We start from the raw sequence: 19256 nt of genomic DNA, 5'->3' as shown, positions 1-19256 counted from the left end.
TGACGCTCCACCACACTAAACAAAATTTCAAAATTCTACATTCGTCAATCTCAGGTGATGACTTCACCAAATAAATCAAAACTTCAAAAAAAAAAAAATATATATATATATATATATTCTCTTTCATTAAATGCACTCTCTGTAGTGAACCCCACCATCAACCCAGGTGAGGCTGTGAAGAAACTTTGGAAAGATTCTAAATTTAGTGATAAAGTTTGTCATGGTGCGACATAGGACAATGTTTGTTATTGATGGATCAAAGGTTTCCTTTTCCTATCAATATATTTTAAGGAAAGTGTGATTTTCTCCTCTCTCTCATAAAAATATTCTAACTCATGTTAACTAAACGTTACAGGCCCCAAATTATAAGAGAAAATATCCTTGGTTTAATCTCAGACTGCCCTTTGACGCACTCCCCCTAATGATTCCAAATTATACAGTCCTTTATCTTTCATTATCAAAATATTTTCACCTTTGGTTGTATTCTGATTTAAATACCTTTAAAAATACTTAAATACCTTTGGAAATATACAGTTCTTTTAACTCTCCTCTTTAAAACTTAAAGCTATCGAAATGTTTATGTTGACTTAAAATTTTCAATGATTGTTTTCCGTTTCAAATACTTTTAAAAAGTTTAACCCATGTTTTCTTCCCTTGTTTATGCTGCCTGGACATTTAACACTTCAAATGCTATCTCAGGAGGGAATTGATAGTAAAATATGTTATTGTTGTTTAACATGGTATAGATACCATTTTCAGTGTCAATGTCATGATGTTTTGAACAACTAACTAACGCAGGAGAATGACCACTGAGAGATGCCAATCAGGTCATTATGTACAGGACACAGGATAACAAAACGCCAAACATACTATCTGCCCTTACGACTGGTGCCTGTAACACGAAAACATCTGATATCCATTGCTCTACTGTACTTGTCATGTTTAACTTTGTCCAATCAGAATGTGACTAATGTATTCTGTAAATCCATATATCTGTGAAATCATTATGCTTGTGACTCAGAGAGATACTATGGGTGAAAATGCTCTATACTGTACTTACTTGTACAGTACTTTGAACTCTGACTAAACTTCAACACAAAACGCATATTCCCTGGTGTGGACATTCATCATTTCTTGTGTGTGGAGTACTTTATTATGGTTGGGGAAAACTGGTTTATCCATATGGAATATGATCCAAAATTCCATCAGTGATATGCTCAACACAAAGGTGAACTTAACGAGGGATATTTGACTTTAAAAACATGTTGGGGTCATTTTATCTTCTACTCAGGCTTTTGTTTGACAGACAGTTTTTAGGTTGATTGATTGAGTAGACCATTATTTATCTAAAGACACAAACGCCTGAGTAGACGTTAAAAGGACCCACAAACATGTTTGAAAGTGAAATATCCCTTTAGTTTAAAACATACAAATTGTGGCAAGAGAAACGTGCATTCATTTAGTATTTCAACAACATTTACATATCAACTTAAGCATTGAAAACAGACTCAATATATATATATAATAAAGCCATGCCTTTTTTTAATAATGTGTAGAAAAATAAAAGCCAACTCAGGTGAAATCAAACAAAATGTTTCAGAGACTAAAACAGCCTAAAACTCTTTGGAAACACCAAAGGTCATCAAACCTCCACCAAATACTGGAATGACATGAAAAGTACATTTGTTTCTCATTCTATAAAGTATGTTTAATTACTGTTGCGCTCTTAAAATATTCTCCGGCAAAACACATTGTATTTCAACACATTTCACTCTGTATTGCACTTTAGTAAAACACAATGGTTGATATTATAATATCATATATTTATAATTTAGTCCCATGAAACAGAAGCAAGGGCCTGAGTCTCACTGGCTCCCTACAGTGGGGATCACTGGGGCAGGTAGCAGGAGAATGGGTAGCAGGAGTCTGGCTGCCACGTGCGCAGATCCACCAACACCTGGTTGAGCTTCAGCATCCAGAGGTTCCTCTCGTCCTTGGTGTCTGCAGACAGCCAGTTCCTGACAGGAGAGCAGAGGCAAGGAGGACACCTTGTTTAGCCCGGTGGTTCTCAAGCTTTTCAGGCCGCGACCCCCAAAATAATCATATTTGAACTGGGTACGAGCACTAAGAGTTGAGGCGTTACATTTTGGATAACACAGTTCTATTGTGAAAATAGCAGATCTACATGTGAGCATGTAGATCTGCCATTTTCACAATTTCTGCCTCTAGTATTTGACAATTTGGCCAATGTTTAATTTGTCAGGTATTAAAAAGTCCTTAAATTGTCACTTTAGAAATGTGCATAAACCCTCTATAAAATTAAACCTCATGTTGGTTTGTTTACCATTGAGAGAGAGAGAGAGAGAGAGAGAGAACAATGTTGCACATTAAGTTAATCATCTGGGGACCCCCCAAAATAACTTGGGGACCCCCAGGTTGAGAACCACTGGTTTAGCCTGACCCTTTCCATTTGCTTTAACTTAAAATAGCAAACATACAAGCTTGGTGCTGTGCTGCGAGCTTGTATATCTGCTATTTTTTCAAATTAGCCTCCCTGATGTGATAATTATTGCTAAACAGATGTTATGCTGTTATGTCAAGTCCCTGAAAAGACACACTGTGATTGGCCAGTACATTCACTTTGATTGGTACTGGTAGTTGTGCCTAATTCTCACCCCAAAACATGATTTACGTGACGGTGACGGCTTGTGTGGGACAACCAAGGCATGGATGGGTTTGCTCTCGCTATGAAACATCAGCAGCAGGCATGTTTTACGGTGTTTGATTACTAGTTAGTAGCCACTAGCCACATAACAACACCAATAAAGGTCGCTTAACGACGTCATCTGCTTTGCTACTGTTGTGACTGATCAGGTGGTGAACCAATCGCAGAGGACTTCCTCTTTGGCAACGCCCATCCCAGAAACGGCTGTAGTAGGAAGGGCTTTCAGACTGAATAATGAATGGAGTAACCCGAAATGAAAATTCAGGCACTTACTTGGTGACACACATGGTGTTGTGGCACTGGGACACCAGCTCAAAGGTGTTGGGACGGGCACAGAACTCCCTGTTGGCCGGCTCCACCTTACGGCTGGTGCAGTTGGCCAGGTTGAGGCGACCCATGGGCTTCTGTTTTCACAGAGCACAGCACAATTTATCAGAGACAGACAGGGTTATGGATGAAGGTTTTTCATTTGAATCCAAAAGTAACAGTTTTTGAAAATGTAAACCAATTTCAAACTAAGGGCAATCATTTTGGAAGCTCTGATTGATCAGAAATCCACAAATGGTATTGATATCAGGCTAACATGTAACAGAGAGCGTATGTCAGTATGTTTGGGTTACCTTGGGTCTCTCGTCATCAGGGAAGGTCCAGTAGGAGATGCAGTAACCAGACAGGACACACCATCTCCTGTGCCACGCTCCAAAACCACTGACGTCCTCAAACATGGTCTGAAAGACACACAAACATAAGCATTGTACAATAATATATAACTCCACGGTTAAAGGGATATTTCACTGCATGTTGCAGCCAGGATGAATACAATGCAATGGACGACCGCATGTCGACGGATGTCCTATTTTGCGAGGCATCATGGGAAACTGAGTCTTTTCCCTGACTCCATCTTGCGGTGGCACGATGGCTATTGGTTACCATGGTAACCTGTTAACACGTCAGGTAACGTGAGGGGGCGTGTTTTTTTTTTCAATTACAATTGTCATATAAACATTGTCTTAATTTTCTCCCAAAATTATTACAAAAGAAATGGTCTGATAAAATGAATTTAGCGTAGGAACTAGTGAGGTAGCCAGTTCGGGGGAGTGGTCTAGAGGTTGCGCGGGCGCTCACACGGTCGGGACCCCTACCCAGAATACTTAGGGGGCTCTGCCCCGTAGCTGTTCAGTTGCCACTGCGCTGCTGCCCCGCCACCTCCCCAGCTCCACCTATGGGTTCTGCGTCAGTCCCCGCGGGGGGTCTCGGATCAATTGACCGCAGAGATAGGTTGAAGCCCACGATGTGCGTTGCACTCGGGATCGTGGGCCTGCGGGAATTGATCCGAGCGCAGAATCCAAGGCCATAGTCATGCTCTGCTTGTCTGTATAGGATGCTTGTAAAATGTCTCATGCTGTTATTGCGCCTATGCTTAGTGTATGCTGCTGCTTTATGCATTATGCTGCTGCTGCATATGTCATGCTCTGCTTGTCTGTATAGGATGCTTGTAAAATTTCTCATGCTGTTATTGCGCCTATGCTTAGTGTATGCTGCTGCTTTATGCTTATGCTGCTGCTGTATATGTCATGCTGCTGTTTATATGTTTGCTGTTGCTGCCTTCACGCTGCCATTCTTGTCAATAAAGTATTATTTAACCTAAAGAACGCTCCCCTGAAATATTAAATATACTGAATCAAGCAACATAAAAACTCTCTGGGGTGTTGACAAAAGGTTATTGTTCAGACTAGATGGACACTCAACACTCACCAGGAAGCCCCTCTCCTCCACACTGCAGCCCACCTGACACTGCATCTTCAGGTGGATGTGGCCTTCTAGAGGGCATAGGGATGGAACCTGCACACACACGCACACGCACACGCGCACGCACACACACACACACACACACACACACACACACACACACACACACACACACACACACACTTACAGAGGACAGAATTAGCAGCCAGCAAACACCTCTGCAACATTAACCACTTTAAACCCATAAATACTTAGTAGCCTGGAGGATCCTGGGATGTGTACTAGTAGGGCATTAACGACTTTTGCAAGTCGACTCGGCTCAGTAAAAAGTTGAGTTGAGTCGACTTTATCGTTTGATGACGTCATCACATCACACCTAATTATTTTGGGGGGTCCCCAGAAGATTAACTTAATGTGAAACATTGTTTTCTCACTCAACTGTAAACAAACCAACATTAAGTTTAAGTGTAGGGTATCTGCACATTTCTAAAGTGACAATTTAAGGACTTTATAATACCTCTAAAATGGCAAATTAAACATCGTCCAAATTTGTCAAATATTTAGAGGCAGAAATTGTGAAAATAGACGATATACATGCTCACAGTGCATGTAGATCGGCTATTTTCACAATAGAACGTTAACTTCGACTTTCTCTGGTGGGAGTCGACTTGTGTAATGAAGTCGACTGAGTCGACTTGTCGACTTTTTCGTTAATGCCCTAATGTGTACTAGGGCCCCCTCTAAACCAGATATGTGTGTGCAGAGGTGTAAGAGCCAATGTTCCCCTGAAGTTCAGGTTGTTAAGACACCATTAATGCAGGAGTGGTGGAAAGAAACACCTCATTATTAGACATGTTTAAATCTACAATCTGGGACTTTAATTTAGCCAATCCGTATGGTTATGGTATGTTAAGTCAGTGGTTGGAGGCAGTCTCCCTACTCTTCTATCGGTAGGACAGGGGTTTTCAAAGTGGGTGACGGCCGGGGCACCCTGGGGTGCCGTAACGGCAGTCCAGGGGTGCCGCGAGATCATTTGATAATAGTTCAAATTCATTTGGACTGCAGTGTACATATAATTGTGCCGCCATCTTTATAGAAGTCGCAGGACATGGTCTGTTGGGAGAGACTTGATGCTCACAGATTGTAGCTTTAAACGGACACCCACAAGTGGCACAGATAATGTGCTTGACATTAGTTTAACCCATTCAGGCCTAGGATTATTGACTGCTTTAACTGTTGAAAAACAGCAGATATACAAGCTCACAGCGCGGCACCGAGTGCCGCGCTGCAATCTTGTAGATCTGCTATTTTTGAAAAATCGTGAAAATTAGAATTCTATAAGTGTCTTTTGAATCCTTCTAAGATTTTTTGAAAAAAAACCTATGTTTATGTCAGCAATCTGGCCACTGCCAGCCATCGTCAAAGAAAAGGTCCTTTTCACTCAACTGGAGCTCAGTTAGTCTGTTCTTGAGAGACTACTATGTCAGTGGTTCTACATTGTCACGACTTAGCAGATCTACAAGCTCGCAGCGCGGCACTCGGTGCCGTGCTGTGAGCTTGTATATCTGCTATTTTTCACTGGTTAAAGCATTCAATAATTTTAGGCCTAAATGGACAGAACTTATTATATTCCATACAATAAGAGAACAGACAGGGAACCAAATCAATGTGACAACGTTGGCGTCAGAAAGAGACAGAAAGAGTCATCGTGTCACCCTTTCCCAACCTTCATTGAATGAATTAAAATGAAAATAATTAAAATTAAAAAGAATAACTGTAGCAAAGTTAACCTTGTAATGAAACATGTCTGTGTGAAACATGTCAGTGAGAAGTTGTCCTTCATATTTGATCTACAACAGAGAGATGAGGGTGTGTTTTAACAGACCACCATGTCAACCTGGCATCAAGATTGTTGGGCGGATTTTGGTCATCTTGAAATGTTTTCATCTCGCATTATTCGCTTAATTAAAAAAAAGTTATCTGTAGAATAATCTCCAAGAAGATGGATAGCTGAAGCCCCTAGTTTGAGCATCCCACAATGTTCAAATGCTTCTGTCATACAGTCTGGAGCTCTGATCAAGATTTAAGCGGAGGTGAAGCCTCCTCCACACTTCTGTTTCATCTTTACATCCGTGCAAATTTATCCTAACATAAATCAAAATCATCTAAGCATATATAGCTTGCTGCCTAGCAAATAAAATGTAAAGATATTTTAAAATATATTATCGTTATCGTTAACGGAAATGCCTGCTTCCTTACTGGGAGTTGGAGGTGTAGTTCCAGACTAGCACTGGGGGATTGTAGAGTAGTTGTCTGGCTACGTGAGACTACACAGATAATACTGATAAGGTAGAAGCATAGAAGATGGAAAGACACAATAACACAAACTCTGTGGGTGTGTTTACCTTGGTCAGGGGGAATTTCATCCTTCCAATGGAAGCCAGGGTCAGTTTGAGGGATCCCACCAGGCTGAAGTTACTGGTCCTCACAGAGTTGGGGCCTCCAGGACTGGCCAGCACTGAACACACATCATACAAGAACAGGATAACATGCTGTGTGTTTCAATAGTAAAAGATACAATCCAGGGCTTGACACTCAGGTCTCATAGGCACTCGAGTGTAAAAATGTATTTTCTATCAACTACTTTGTAGTTTGTCTTACCTGGAGTTTGACTAGTTTTCTGCAAGGAGAAAAAGAAAAGTCCAAATAATTATAGTATTGTGATAAACGTGAAAACTACTACCAATAAATCCAACACAAGCAGTTATTTTTATGGACAACATTGCAACAGCGGAGTGTAAAATGTGAAGACTTACAGTAATGGCAAGGAATCTCTTTGGAGTGATGGCCTGGAAAGAAAGACAGGACATTACTTAAATAAAAGGGACAACAGAGTGTTTGTCAGTGAGACAGTTCAGATGCAGCTTTCAGTACACCTGAAACCATTCACATGTACACAATGTGTGTACTTTGAAGAGTGCCAGCCAAGAGGGAAATAGCACCAGTAAGACTCCCTAATCGGGAGATAAGCGACCGTAGGTGGCTTATCTCCACAAATAGGGCAAAAATTTGTTTTTCCAAAATGTTCCTGATCCATGTTGATGACATGAGTGTAGACATGCTGTGTAGTGATATTCGTGATTTTAGGGCAAAAACTGTAGGAGCAGTGTCCAAAAATGTGTTTTAAAAATCGGCCTGAAGGTGGCGCTACAATAGGACCATGTGAGAAATGAGGGGTGGGGTCTCCGCGTTGCCTTGGCGGACGAATAGGTACCGGCCCCGGCTCTCCCGGACGCTCCTAGCCCGAGTTACGGCATTTTATGTGCGCTGCAGTGGCAGGGGGTCCTCCACTGGGGGCGCCACCACTTTTGCATCCGTTCTGGAGCACCAGGAGTCGGTGGTCCCCGGGAGACATGCCATCTCCGGTTTACTTCCTGTACAGTGAAGTGGTTTGGAGTATTCATTCCAAGGGATGTTTCACAGCTTCTGAATCATTCTTTAAGCTCCATGGTGTCTGAACTAAACTAAATGTTGGACCCCATCGTCACAAGCCACACAATATTCCCAACATTTTCATACTTTCCCTTCTCCCAGAGAAACCTTATTATCGACCTTTATCTGTCCCAGCAACACACTCTCGCAGGAGCTAGCACCAGTAAACACACCCGAGCCCACAGTGCACATAATAATAGTTACCCATTTCCTCCCTCCAGGGAAATTCTGTATTTTCAGCTCAACCCAGCTGATTCTCTGCCCACAAGGAGCGCACGAGGCTAAAGGCCCATTCCCACTGGGCCAGATAACAGATATCTGGAGATATTTCTCCAGATATTTTTCAATGCAAAGTGGATGGTAGATACAGATAAAAAAAAATATTTGCCACAGATAAAAGTATCTGTGGCAAATATCTGTGGTAGATTTTATTTTTATCTGTATCTACCATCCACTTTGCATGGAAACATATCTGGAGAAATATCTCCAGATATCTGTTATCTGGCCCAGTGGGAATGGGCCTTAAGAGTCTTGCTCAGGGACACACATCCACGTTGCTACCCTGGCCTGGAATGGAACCAGGGAAAACCAGGGGCTCTGGTTCCCCAGGCGGGCTCCCTAACCATTCAGCTATGGAATGGAACCTGGGACAACCAGGGGCTCTGGTTCCACAGGCGGGCTCCCTAACCATTCAGCTATGGAATGGAACCTGGGACAACCAGGGGCTCTGGTTCCCTAACCATTCAGCTATGGAATGGAACCAGGGACAACCAGGGGCTCTGGTTCCCCAGGCGGGCTCCCTAACCATTCAGCTATAGAATGGAACCAGGGACAACCAGGGGCTCTGGTTCCCCAGGTGGGCTCCCTAACCATTCAGCTATAGAATGGAACCTGGGACAACCAGGGGCTCTGGTTCCCCAGGCGGCTAACACATCTCCCCACCCAGCCCACAGTGCACCCCCCACCAACATGTGAACTGGTGAGTGACTGAATACAGAAGATGATGTTCGTACCGACATTAACAAATCATGACCGTCAAGAATTCCACTCCAGACAACCTGAACACACACACACACACAGTCTCAAGGGAAACACACATCAGACGCGGCGCATGAGAACATACGCCCCCAACCCCCATACATTATTTTCAATGAAGTAACCCAAACCAGCGGTGCCAGACGCGCACAGACGTGGGTAACAGTTCTGCCCCGTTAGGCTTGATCAGTGTTGGGAAGAACGCCGTTACGTTACGTAACGAAACTACTTTTCTCGGTAACTAATAACGTAACTCGTTACCTTTCCCCATTCAATAACGCCGTTCTAGTTACTGTAGTGTAAAGTGGCTAGTTACTTTTTCTCTCCGCACGCAGAGGCAGAGCGGCCGCAGAGCGGAGTCTGCCTGTCTGCTGCCTGGGTCATAAACTTGCCTCTGTGTGTGTGGTAACTCTCACTAGTCAAGTCAAACACATGCTTGGCTTAGCACACTAACATGATGCACTGTAGAGGAGCAATGATTGGTTGACCTAGCTTAAAGATTCAGGCTAAGCCAATCAGAGACGGCCTTGGGCGGGTCTTAAAAAATACACACAAACTCAAAGCGAACCACACACATTGTCAGAGACGGAGGCACGGAGCGGAGAGTTCTCCTGTCTCCAAATGCTGGCGAGATCTCGAGACAACAGCAGCTTTGGAACTTGGAAACATTATTTTAACTTTGTGGAGATAAATCGCCACAGCATGTCACTCTTCTCTCCTCCTGGACGGTGTAAAGAGAAGAGGACCAGGACCATTGTAATGCATACTGTCTGACTGAGTGTCAAGCTGTCAAACGATCCTAGCCAGGATCACGTTGTTGTTTGTTTTTCCGATAGTTAACATGCAGTGTGTGTGTGTGTGTGTGTGTGTGTGTGTGTGTGTGTGTGCGCGCGCGCGTGCAGGGGCATCACAAGAGGAGGGGGGGGGGTCCCTGGAACGAAATACTTTGAGATGGGGTGAACCAAACTGATTGATTGCCAAGCCACGTAATGCAAGTGCTAGCTAGATATGAAACATGCTTGATCAATGATGCTTTCCATGCAACCTTTGAGTCTGTTAACGCAGTCTGTTGCCTTCAGATAACTACTAAGTGTTGCACAGCAAAAAGGCTACAATGAATATATGCCTGTCAACATTTCTAAACATATCTTTAGCTTTATTGTTCCACTGCATTTCTATATGCATAATTGCTACAATGTCAGGGAGTTGTATTTTTTTCTTTATAAGGTCATTATTGAAGCCCCCTTAAAAAAAAGAAAAAAAGTGTAACTGACTTTTTCCAGAATGCTTCGTTTTGATATATATATTTTTAAAGTAAAGTAAGGTAACTAGTAACGAGTTACCTTTATAATTTAGTAACTAGTAACGTAACAAGTTACTTTTTCAGAGCAGTAACTAGTAAAGTAATAAGTTACTTTTTTAAAGTAACTTTCCCAACACTGGGCTTGATTTATACTTCGTTATTCTCACCGAACCTACAATCTTTGGCGAGCAAAACGGTTGTAAGAACAAGTCTAATTTATGCAGAACAAAGGATGTGCTTGATTAGTCCTAAGTTTTTGGAGCTGTGTGCAGCTCCCTATACGTGGCTGTGTGGGTCTGTGTGTGTGTCTGTCTGTCTGTGTGTATGTAGCCTGACTTCGGCGCGTAACTAGTGCCGCACCATTTACGCCACTCGCGCAATATATACATCAAAATGTGCGGCTCGGCCGGGAATGGTGTTCTATTACCTTTCGTTCCGATCCGCCTTACCATGCCGACGTAATCGGCAAAAAACGACGCTTAATTGTCCCCATTGACTTATAATGGGACAATGCAAGAAATCACTTTCAAGTATTTTTCTCTCGTAAACCATAGGAGCTACAGTTTCAAACCTCGGAGAGGAGATTCATAATGATTTTAACTCATTGAGTGCCAATCCCGAACTAGTTCGGCTTTATTATCGTATCGCAGAGTGCCGATCCCGAACAAGTTCGGCTTTAAAAAAAAAAAAAAAAAAATTGAAATTCTTTTTTTTGAATTTTTTTTTTTTTTTTTTGACCCCATCAAATCTGGTGAACATGATTTCAATCGCGATTTTGCATGTTCCACCCCCATACAACCCCATCTAACATACAGGGCAGCCATGTTTGTTTACATAACATGTAAAACATAATGGCGATTATCTCAAGAATGCCTGAACGGATTTCCAATCGGATTTTTTTGTTTGAAAGCTGTGAACAAACTGCACAAATCCACTCCAATGCAATCCAGGATTGCATTGGATTTTTTAGAGCTCATTCTTCTCTGTTTTTTTCCCATGCATGAGGTGTGCAAGGTTTAATCATGGCTAAGTTGACGAAAATAAGGCTTCTAAAATGCTTGGTAGCCAATAGCTAACTTCAAGCTAACTTCATCCTCTTCCTGTACATGCACAAAGGAAAGTGTTCAGGCAAGTCATGGCTGCAGGGCTTCTGCATATACCAGCATATCTCTATGGGATTTTCTATGGCCACTGGGCGCCCTCTAGTGGTGAAAGGGGTGGCACTAAATGAGTTAAGAATGAATCGAAAAATAATTACATCACTCGGCCTCATGGTGGCGCTATAACGGCCCACTTTACGTTTTGCCCCGTAACTCTTGAACCGTAGATCGGAAAATTAAAATTCTTTTTTCCCTGGATTCCTTGGGTCAAGACGCATCTCCCCATATAGGCCACGCCCATTTGCGCCAGGATAGATTTTCCGCCATCTTGAATTTTCTCCAAAACACACTTTTTGCTCCTTTTCCTACATATTTTCTTCAAATGTCACAAAAATCGGTACACATGATCTACACACACACACACACACACACACACACACACACACAGCTCCACTTCACACAGGTGTGATTTTTGAAGGAAGAGGGAATTACCTTGGACTTGCTGGGTTTCTTTCTCTTGTCACTGCAAAGCTCACACTTCTGCACCGAAACAGAGTTTATATCACTTTAATTATTTATACTATACTTCTGCACCCAAACAGTGTTTATTTCACTTTAATTCATTCATATGTCGACTAATTATACTGGTTTTTAAATGGAGATGATTGTGCTGTTGGGTTGGTGTTCCATAACAGCAGTAAAACAATGAGAAAAAAGAGACACCCACCAAGTAGTAGACCTCGATGTCGATTTCAAAGCCACTGCTGACGTCAGGCCTGAAGGTTTGACATGGAAGAGAACAGAGAAGAATACTTTCATATAGAACAGTGACAATCAACTTATCTAGGCCTTCCAATGCAGTCATACATTGCATGGATGAGAGCAAAGGTCACCAACTTATGTCGATAAAGCCGAGTCTCAGATGCTGAACACTGATGTAGTGCCCCGTACGTATGTGTGCAATCTATTCTCATGGCAGTACCCTGAACACGGTCTGGTGCAGGTTGTACCAACACTGTGCCTGTGGCCTGTGTGGGCCCCTGGGTACCACACGAGGCCCCTGGTGTGGCCTTGCAAGTCTGCAATGTTACGTTTGCGATGTCCACCATCCACCCATTAGGCAATTTTAATATAGGGTTATCACTCTTTTCCTTTTTAAAAACTTAAAGTAGGCAACAATCCCCCCTCCCTCTCCACTATTTAGTCGTCTTGCCCATTCATTGCGGAAATGTCACCCGACCCTAACCCAATTTGATTGGTTGCCAGTTACTTCTATACACTGATTTCCTGAGCGACACCCTGGAGAGGGCGCTGCCATATCTGTGGTTTCAACCCTACATACAGGTGGAAAGACGCCTGCAACAAAGCAGAAAGCCTGCAGCATTTAGATACAGTCTTTTCGGTGCACGGCTCGAAAGAACATGTGAAATGAAGAAAGTTGCCAACACTCAAAGGAATCTCCTTTTTACAAAAGTTTTTATTTACCTCATACAGGCTCTAACACGAAACACGGACGCGTTTCGACCGCTCAGGTCTTCATCAGCGTGAAATGTTTCACGCTAAAAAGGAGATTCCTTTGAGTGCTGGCAACTTTCTTCATTTCACAACCCTACATACAGTACAACCAGTAAACCAATACAAAACACGAGGCTGTGTGCTAACATTAGGAGTGAGTCGCTAAATAAAAGTTTCCAAAACCTGCTGTGCTGTTCTTTGTGGCAACAAAGTCCTTTAGGTTGATATTATATTTTATCCACATCTGGCGAAGATCTTTGTAACTCCTCGTCCAGCGTATCAACAGACTAGAGTTGCACCGCAGCTATGGCTGACTGCGCCCTCTACAGGGGAGAGCTCAGGAAAACGCTCTATACCAAGGGTCTTCAACAGGGGGTCCGGGACCCCTAGGGGTCCTTAGAGTTACTACAGGGGTCCTCCAAATCTTTGTCTGTTAGAAACTTGTTTCTCCTTTTTTATATTAACCACTTAAATCCGAGAACTTTAGCCAAAAATAGCAGATCTACAAGCTCACAATGCCTCACGCTGCGAGGCGTTGTGAGCTTGTAGATCTGCTCATTTTATCGGCTATTTTCGGCAAAGACGTTTGGTGTAGAGGGGGAAAAGAGCAGACTAAGTAAGGAGTGAAATGTCAAATATGTATTGACAATTCAACTGGTTAGATATCTGAAAACACACATTGACATGAATCCAAAATACACTGATTGTGCTGACAAACAATGAAACTATATGGAATCTATGAAAAGGTTGTGGGGGTCCCTGCTTCATCTCTCTCTCAACTTGAAAACGTTGAAGACCCCTGGTCTGACACACACCAGTGCGGGCAGTGAGTGAGTGAGTGACTTACATAGTGAACTTGGTGCTAAGTAGTATAATATAATAACTTACATAGTGAACTTGGTACTAAAGGTATCTAGTATAACAGTATTAACTTACATAGTGAACTTGGTATTAATAACCTGACTTGTGTCAGATGGTGGCAGTAGTGCGTAGGCTACCGCTCTACTTTACCATCTGAGATCTCTCGGTGGGAGTTGATAACGCTCGTAAAGCCCCGGGCCGGACCAATCAGCGGCAGCTACGGGCGGGCTCTGAGCGGCTCTGAGCCAATAGAGTCTGATTGCAGACCACGTGGATGCAGACAGGCCAATATGAGTGGTTGGAGTTGGCACTCCCAGACTGTGACAGAGAGACGGCCACATCCAATCACCTGCTAAAGAATTTCAAAACAATGGCCCGCCCCTTACATCGAGTCTGCCCGAGAGATCTCAGATGGTAAAGTAGAGCGGTAGCCTACGCACTACTGCCACCATCTGACGGAAGTCAGGTTATGGTATTAAAGGTATCTAGTTATAACAGTATTAAATTACATAGTGAACTTGGTATTAAAGGTATCTAGTATAACAGTATTAACTTACATAGTGAACTTGGTATTAAAAGTATCTAGTATAACAGTATTAACTTACATAGTGAACTTGGTATTAAAGGTATCTAGTATAACAGTATTAACTTACATAGTGAACTTGGTATTAAAGGTATCTAGTATAACAGTATTAACTTACATAGTGAACTTGGTATTAAAGGTATCTAGTATAACAGTATTAACTTACATAGTGAACTTGGTACTAAAGGTATCTAGTATAACAGTATTAACTTACATAGTGAACTTGGTATTAAAGGTATCTAGTATAACAGTATTAACTTACATAGTGAACTTGGTACTAAAGGTATCTAGTATAACAGTATTAACTTACATAGTGAACTTGGTACTAAAGGTATCTAGTATAACAGTATTAACTTACATAGTGAACTTGGTACTAAAGGTATCTAGTATAACAGTATTAACTTACATAGTGAACTTGGTACTAAAGGTATCTAGTATAACAGTATTAACTTACATAGTGAACTTGGTACTAAAGGTATCTAGTATAACAGTATTAACCTACATAGTGAACTTGGTACTAAAGGTATCTAATATAACAGTATTAACTTACATAGTGAACTTGGTACTAAAGGTATCTAGTATAACAGTATTAACTTACATAGTGAACTTGGTATTAAAGGTATCTAGTATAACAGTATTAACTTACATAGTGAACTTGGTACTAAAGGTATCTAGTATAACAGTATTAACTTACATAGTGAACTTGGTACTAAAGGTATCTAGTATAACAGTATTAACTTACATAGTGAACTTGGTACTAAAGGTATCTAGTATAACAGTATTAACTTACATAGTGAACTTGGTATTAAAGGTATCTAGTATAACAGTATTAACTTACATAGTGAACTTGGTACTAAAGGTATCTAGTATAACAGTATTAACTTACATAGTGAACTTGGTACTAAAGGTATCTAGTATAACAGTATTAACTTACATAGTGAACTTGGTACTAAAGGTATCTAGTATAACAGTATTAACTTACATAGTGAACTTGGTACTAAAGGTATCTAGTATAACAGTATTAACTTACATAGTGAACTTGGTACTAAAGGTATCTAGTATAACAGTATTAACTTACATAGTGAACTTGGTACTAAAGGTATCTAGTATAACAGTATTAACTTACATAGTGAACTTGGGCCTAAAGGTCATGGCGTCTCCGTGCAGAGCACTGCGGGTGCTGGCCAGAGTTGTGGCCACTGTGTTCTCCGCTCCCGCTCGGATCATCAGGAAGAAGTAATGGTTGGCTGATTCTGAGGAGATGGAACAATAGAACAATGGAAAGGTTTGAGCACCACTTATATAAACAGAGCTACACTTTCTAATCACCTGCCCACTGTACCAAGACATCAGAGACACATACTGTACTTCCCACAGATTACACACACCTAAAGACAAAAAACTCCCATACTGGGATAAATACAACTACAGATGTGTGAACTGTTGCGATAAACCCCCCTAAGGACTACAAACCATTGAATGGCATCCAGACCTACTGCACATACAGTATAAACAGAGCTGCTACCTTTAAACACATTTGAAATTTGAGGCCCTTTTATTTTCTTTGTATACTATGGAAATCGTATGAGAAATAAATTCTGACATTTGTTCCAAAAAGCTTCATACCCTGTACAGTACATAATGACAACATGTGACATAGCTCTGCTTCTAAAACGGCTAGTTCCATTCCTTGATTCTGATTGGCTGGTTGCCGTGGTATATCTGAGACTATAACCCACACCTTGAATCAGTTTATATCAAACCCAGGTGCATTATTCTTTCCACAGTGTTCCACAGTGCACCAATTATCTGCACCTGTGTCGTTTCTGCTGCCTGGACGGGAAATACATTCTTGCAGAGCAGACCTTATTGTGTATTATTAGTGAAATAGAATAGCTTTAATTGGTACATGTCTATGATTTTCATGTTGCAATATTGTGACCGTTTTAGAAAAGCAATAAGCCACAAGAGGCGAGTGGTTACACCGGCTGAGAGGCGTTCGGAAACACAAGGCGCCATTACACAATGCTGAACTCCCTCCAACAGTACATGTTTTGAAACTCGCTTTGGCAATGTAAACGTATGTTTTCTCATGCCAATAAAGCTCCTTTAAATTTGATATAGAGAACTGTTAAGATTTAGAAGACATTAGTGTTAATAAACAAACAAAGTAAAGCTCCTCCAGTACCTGGCTTGTTGGCAGCGGAGCAGACAAAGTCAGCTTTGAGGGGCAGGCAGATGGAGCCCTGCAGGCAGATGGAGCCCTTAGAGGCTGAGACCCCCATCATCTCCTCCTGGGCCTTGGAGCCTGCAGCAGCAGAACCCTGCTTCTGAGCGCCTGCAGACCCTGAACCCTGGCCCTTCAGCTGCTCCAACTCTGCCTTCACTGTTGCTCTCCTCTCAGCTGGGGGGAGAGAGACAGAGTGTTCAATCATGATGGAGTGGTGGAAAAAAGTACTCACATGTTTTACTTAAAGGACGAGTTCACCACTTTTTCACCCATCCCATCTTCATATAAATGGTCCTCACTAATGATAAAATAGCACAATCTCTTTCTACTTGGTCTGTGGCTCAGTGGAGGGCTGTGGGCAGGTCAGAAACCCATCGTCTCGTGACATCATCGATGGTGAATCCAAGCTAATAGAAAACGCAGGCTTTATATTCCTGAAAAGTTGCAATGTTAAAGTGGAAGCCATTCTTCTCGCGATAATAACAAATAAAAAATCTAAACATTTGTTCAAAAATGTTGTTTTAAAAGAAAGAATCTGTCAAACGATGGGTTTCTGAACTTCCCACAGCTCTCCTAAAAGGCTTGGACCAAGTAGAAAAAAGGGTGCCATTTTATTATGAGTTATAAGAAGATAGGTTGAAAAGTGGCAAAGTCCTCCTTTATGTAAAAGTATCAAACACTGCAATGTAGGTATACTCTGTTACAAGTAAAAGTCCAGAATTCAATTTTTCAAAGTTGTTTTGGACAATTATTCTGTAGCCTAAATAGTATTGGTATCAAAATCCATCTACAAGCTTAGTTGTGAGCTTGCAGATCTGCCATTTTCAGAGTTGTATTTATTTGTGGGTTTTAGTCATCATAGCTTAGATTTTATTCAGTTTTCGTCAGTGAAGAATGGTAGTCGTCAAACACTCACTGGCCACCACAGCAGCAGTCTCTCAGTATAACATGGTTTACAGTGTGTTAGAACAGGGTTTACAGTATAATAACTCACTTGCTATCAGCAGCAGTCTCTCAGTATAACATGGTTTACAGTAAAATAACTCACTGGCTACCAGCAGCAGTCTCTCAGTAGAACATGGTTTACAGTATAATAACTCACTTGCTATCAGCAGCAGTCTCTCAGTATAACATGGTTTACAGTAAAATAACTCACTGGCTACCAGCAGCAGTCTCTCAGTAGAACATGGTTTACAGTATAATAACTCACTTGCTATCAGCAGCAGTCTCTCAGTATAACATGGTTTACAGTAAAATAACTCACTGGCTACCAGCAGCAGTCTCTCAGTAGTACATGGTTTACAGTATAATAACTCACTGGCTATCAGCAGCAGTCTCTCCGTATAACATGGTTTACAGTAACATAACTCACTGGCTATCAGCAGCAGTCTCTCAGTATAACATGGTTTACAGTAAAATAACTCACTGGCTACCAGCAGCAGTCTCTCAGTATAACATGGTTTACAGTATAATAACTCACTTGCTATCAGCAGCAGTCTCTCAGTATAACATGGTTTACAGTATAATAACTCACTTGCTATCAGCAGCAGTCTCTCAGTATAACATGGTTTACAGTATAATAACTCACTGGCTACCAGCAGCAGTCTCTCAGTATAACATGGTTTACAGTAAAATAACTCACTGGCTACCAGCAGCAGTCTCTCAGTATAACATGGTTTACAGTAAAATAACTCACTGGCTACCAGCAGCAGTCTCTCAGTATAACATGGTTTACAGTATAATAACTCACTGGCTATCAGCAGCAGTCTCTCAGTATAACATGGTTTACAGTATAATAACTCACTGGCTATCAGCAGCAGTCTCTCAGTATAACATGGTTTACAGTAAAATAACTCACTGGCTACCAGCAGCAGTCTCTCAGTATAACATGGTTTACAGTAAAATAACTCACTGGCTACCAGCAGCAGTCTCTCCGTATAACATGGTTTACAGTAAAATAACTCACTGGCCACCAGCAGCAGTCTCTCAGTATAACATGGTTTACAGTAAAATAACTCACTGGCTACCAGCAGCAGTCTCTCAGTATAACATGGTTTACAGTAAAATAACTCACTGGCTACCAGCAGCAGTCTCTCAGTAGAACATGGTTTACAGTATAATAACTCACTGGCTATCAGCAGCAGTCTCTCAGTAGAACATGGTTTACAGTAAAATAACTCACTTGCTATCAGCAGCAGTCTCTCAGTATAACATGGTTTACAGTAAAATAACTCACTGGCTATCAGCAGCAGTCTCTCAGTATAACATGGTTTACAGTATAATAACTCACTGGCTACCAGCAGCAGTCTCTCAGTATAACATGGTTTACAGTAAAATAACTCACTGGCTACCAGCAGCAGTCTCTCAGTATAACATGGTTTACAGTATAATAACTCACTGGCTATCAGCAGCAGTCTCTCAGTAGAACATGGTTTACAGTATAATAACTCACTGGCTATCAGCAGCAGTCTCTCAGTATAACATGGTTTACAGTAAAATAACTCACTGGCTATCAGCAGCAGTCTCTCGGCCTCAGCCTCCGCCTGGGATCCCTTGCCGTGCTCCTCGTCGGTGCAGCAGTTCAGAGCCTGGCTGGCCTGGTGGATGATGGTCTGCTGCAGGCTCATGTCGTTGTTCAGCATCTAGAGAACACAGAGGGACAG

The 19256-nt window shown here is 41.8% G+C and overlaps 1 protein-coding gene across 1 annotated transcript; it reads right to left on the bottom strand.

Annotated features, from left to right (window-relative positions):
* Positions 1 to 1888: 1888 nt before the first annotated feature.
* LOC308292383 (anillin-like) lies at positions 1889 to 19235 on the bottom strand (the record flags this gene model as incomplete). Its single annotated transcript, XM_080734695.1, has 12 exons — positions 1889 to 2018; positions 2999 to 3129; positions 3346 to 3453; positions 4481 to 4567; positions 6880 to 6992; positions 7136 to 7154; positions 7291 to 7323; positions 11897 to 11944; positions 12126 to 12180; positions 15490 to 15616; positions 16552 to 16767; positions 19100 to 19235. 12 exons carry the CDS (start codon positions 19233 to 19235, stop codon positions 1889 to 1891), a joined length of 1203 nt encoding a protein of 400 aa, XP_080590821.1.
* Positions 19236 to 19256: the final 21 nt, after the last annotated feature.

The sequence above is a fragment of the Nannobrachium achirus genome, assembly GCF_963921795.1.
Source record: "Nannobrachium achirus genome assembly, chromosome: 10".
Taxonomy (NCBI): domain Eukaryota; kingdom Metazoa; phylum Chordata; class Actinopteri; order Myctophiformes; family Myctophidae; genus Nannobrachium; species Nannobrachium achirus.
The sequence above is the reverse complement of the archived record's forward strand: the minus strand, read 5'-3'. Positions and strand labels throughout refer to the sequence as shown.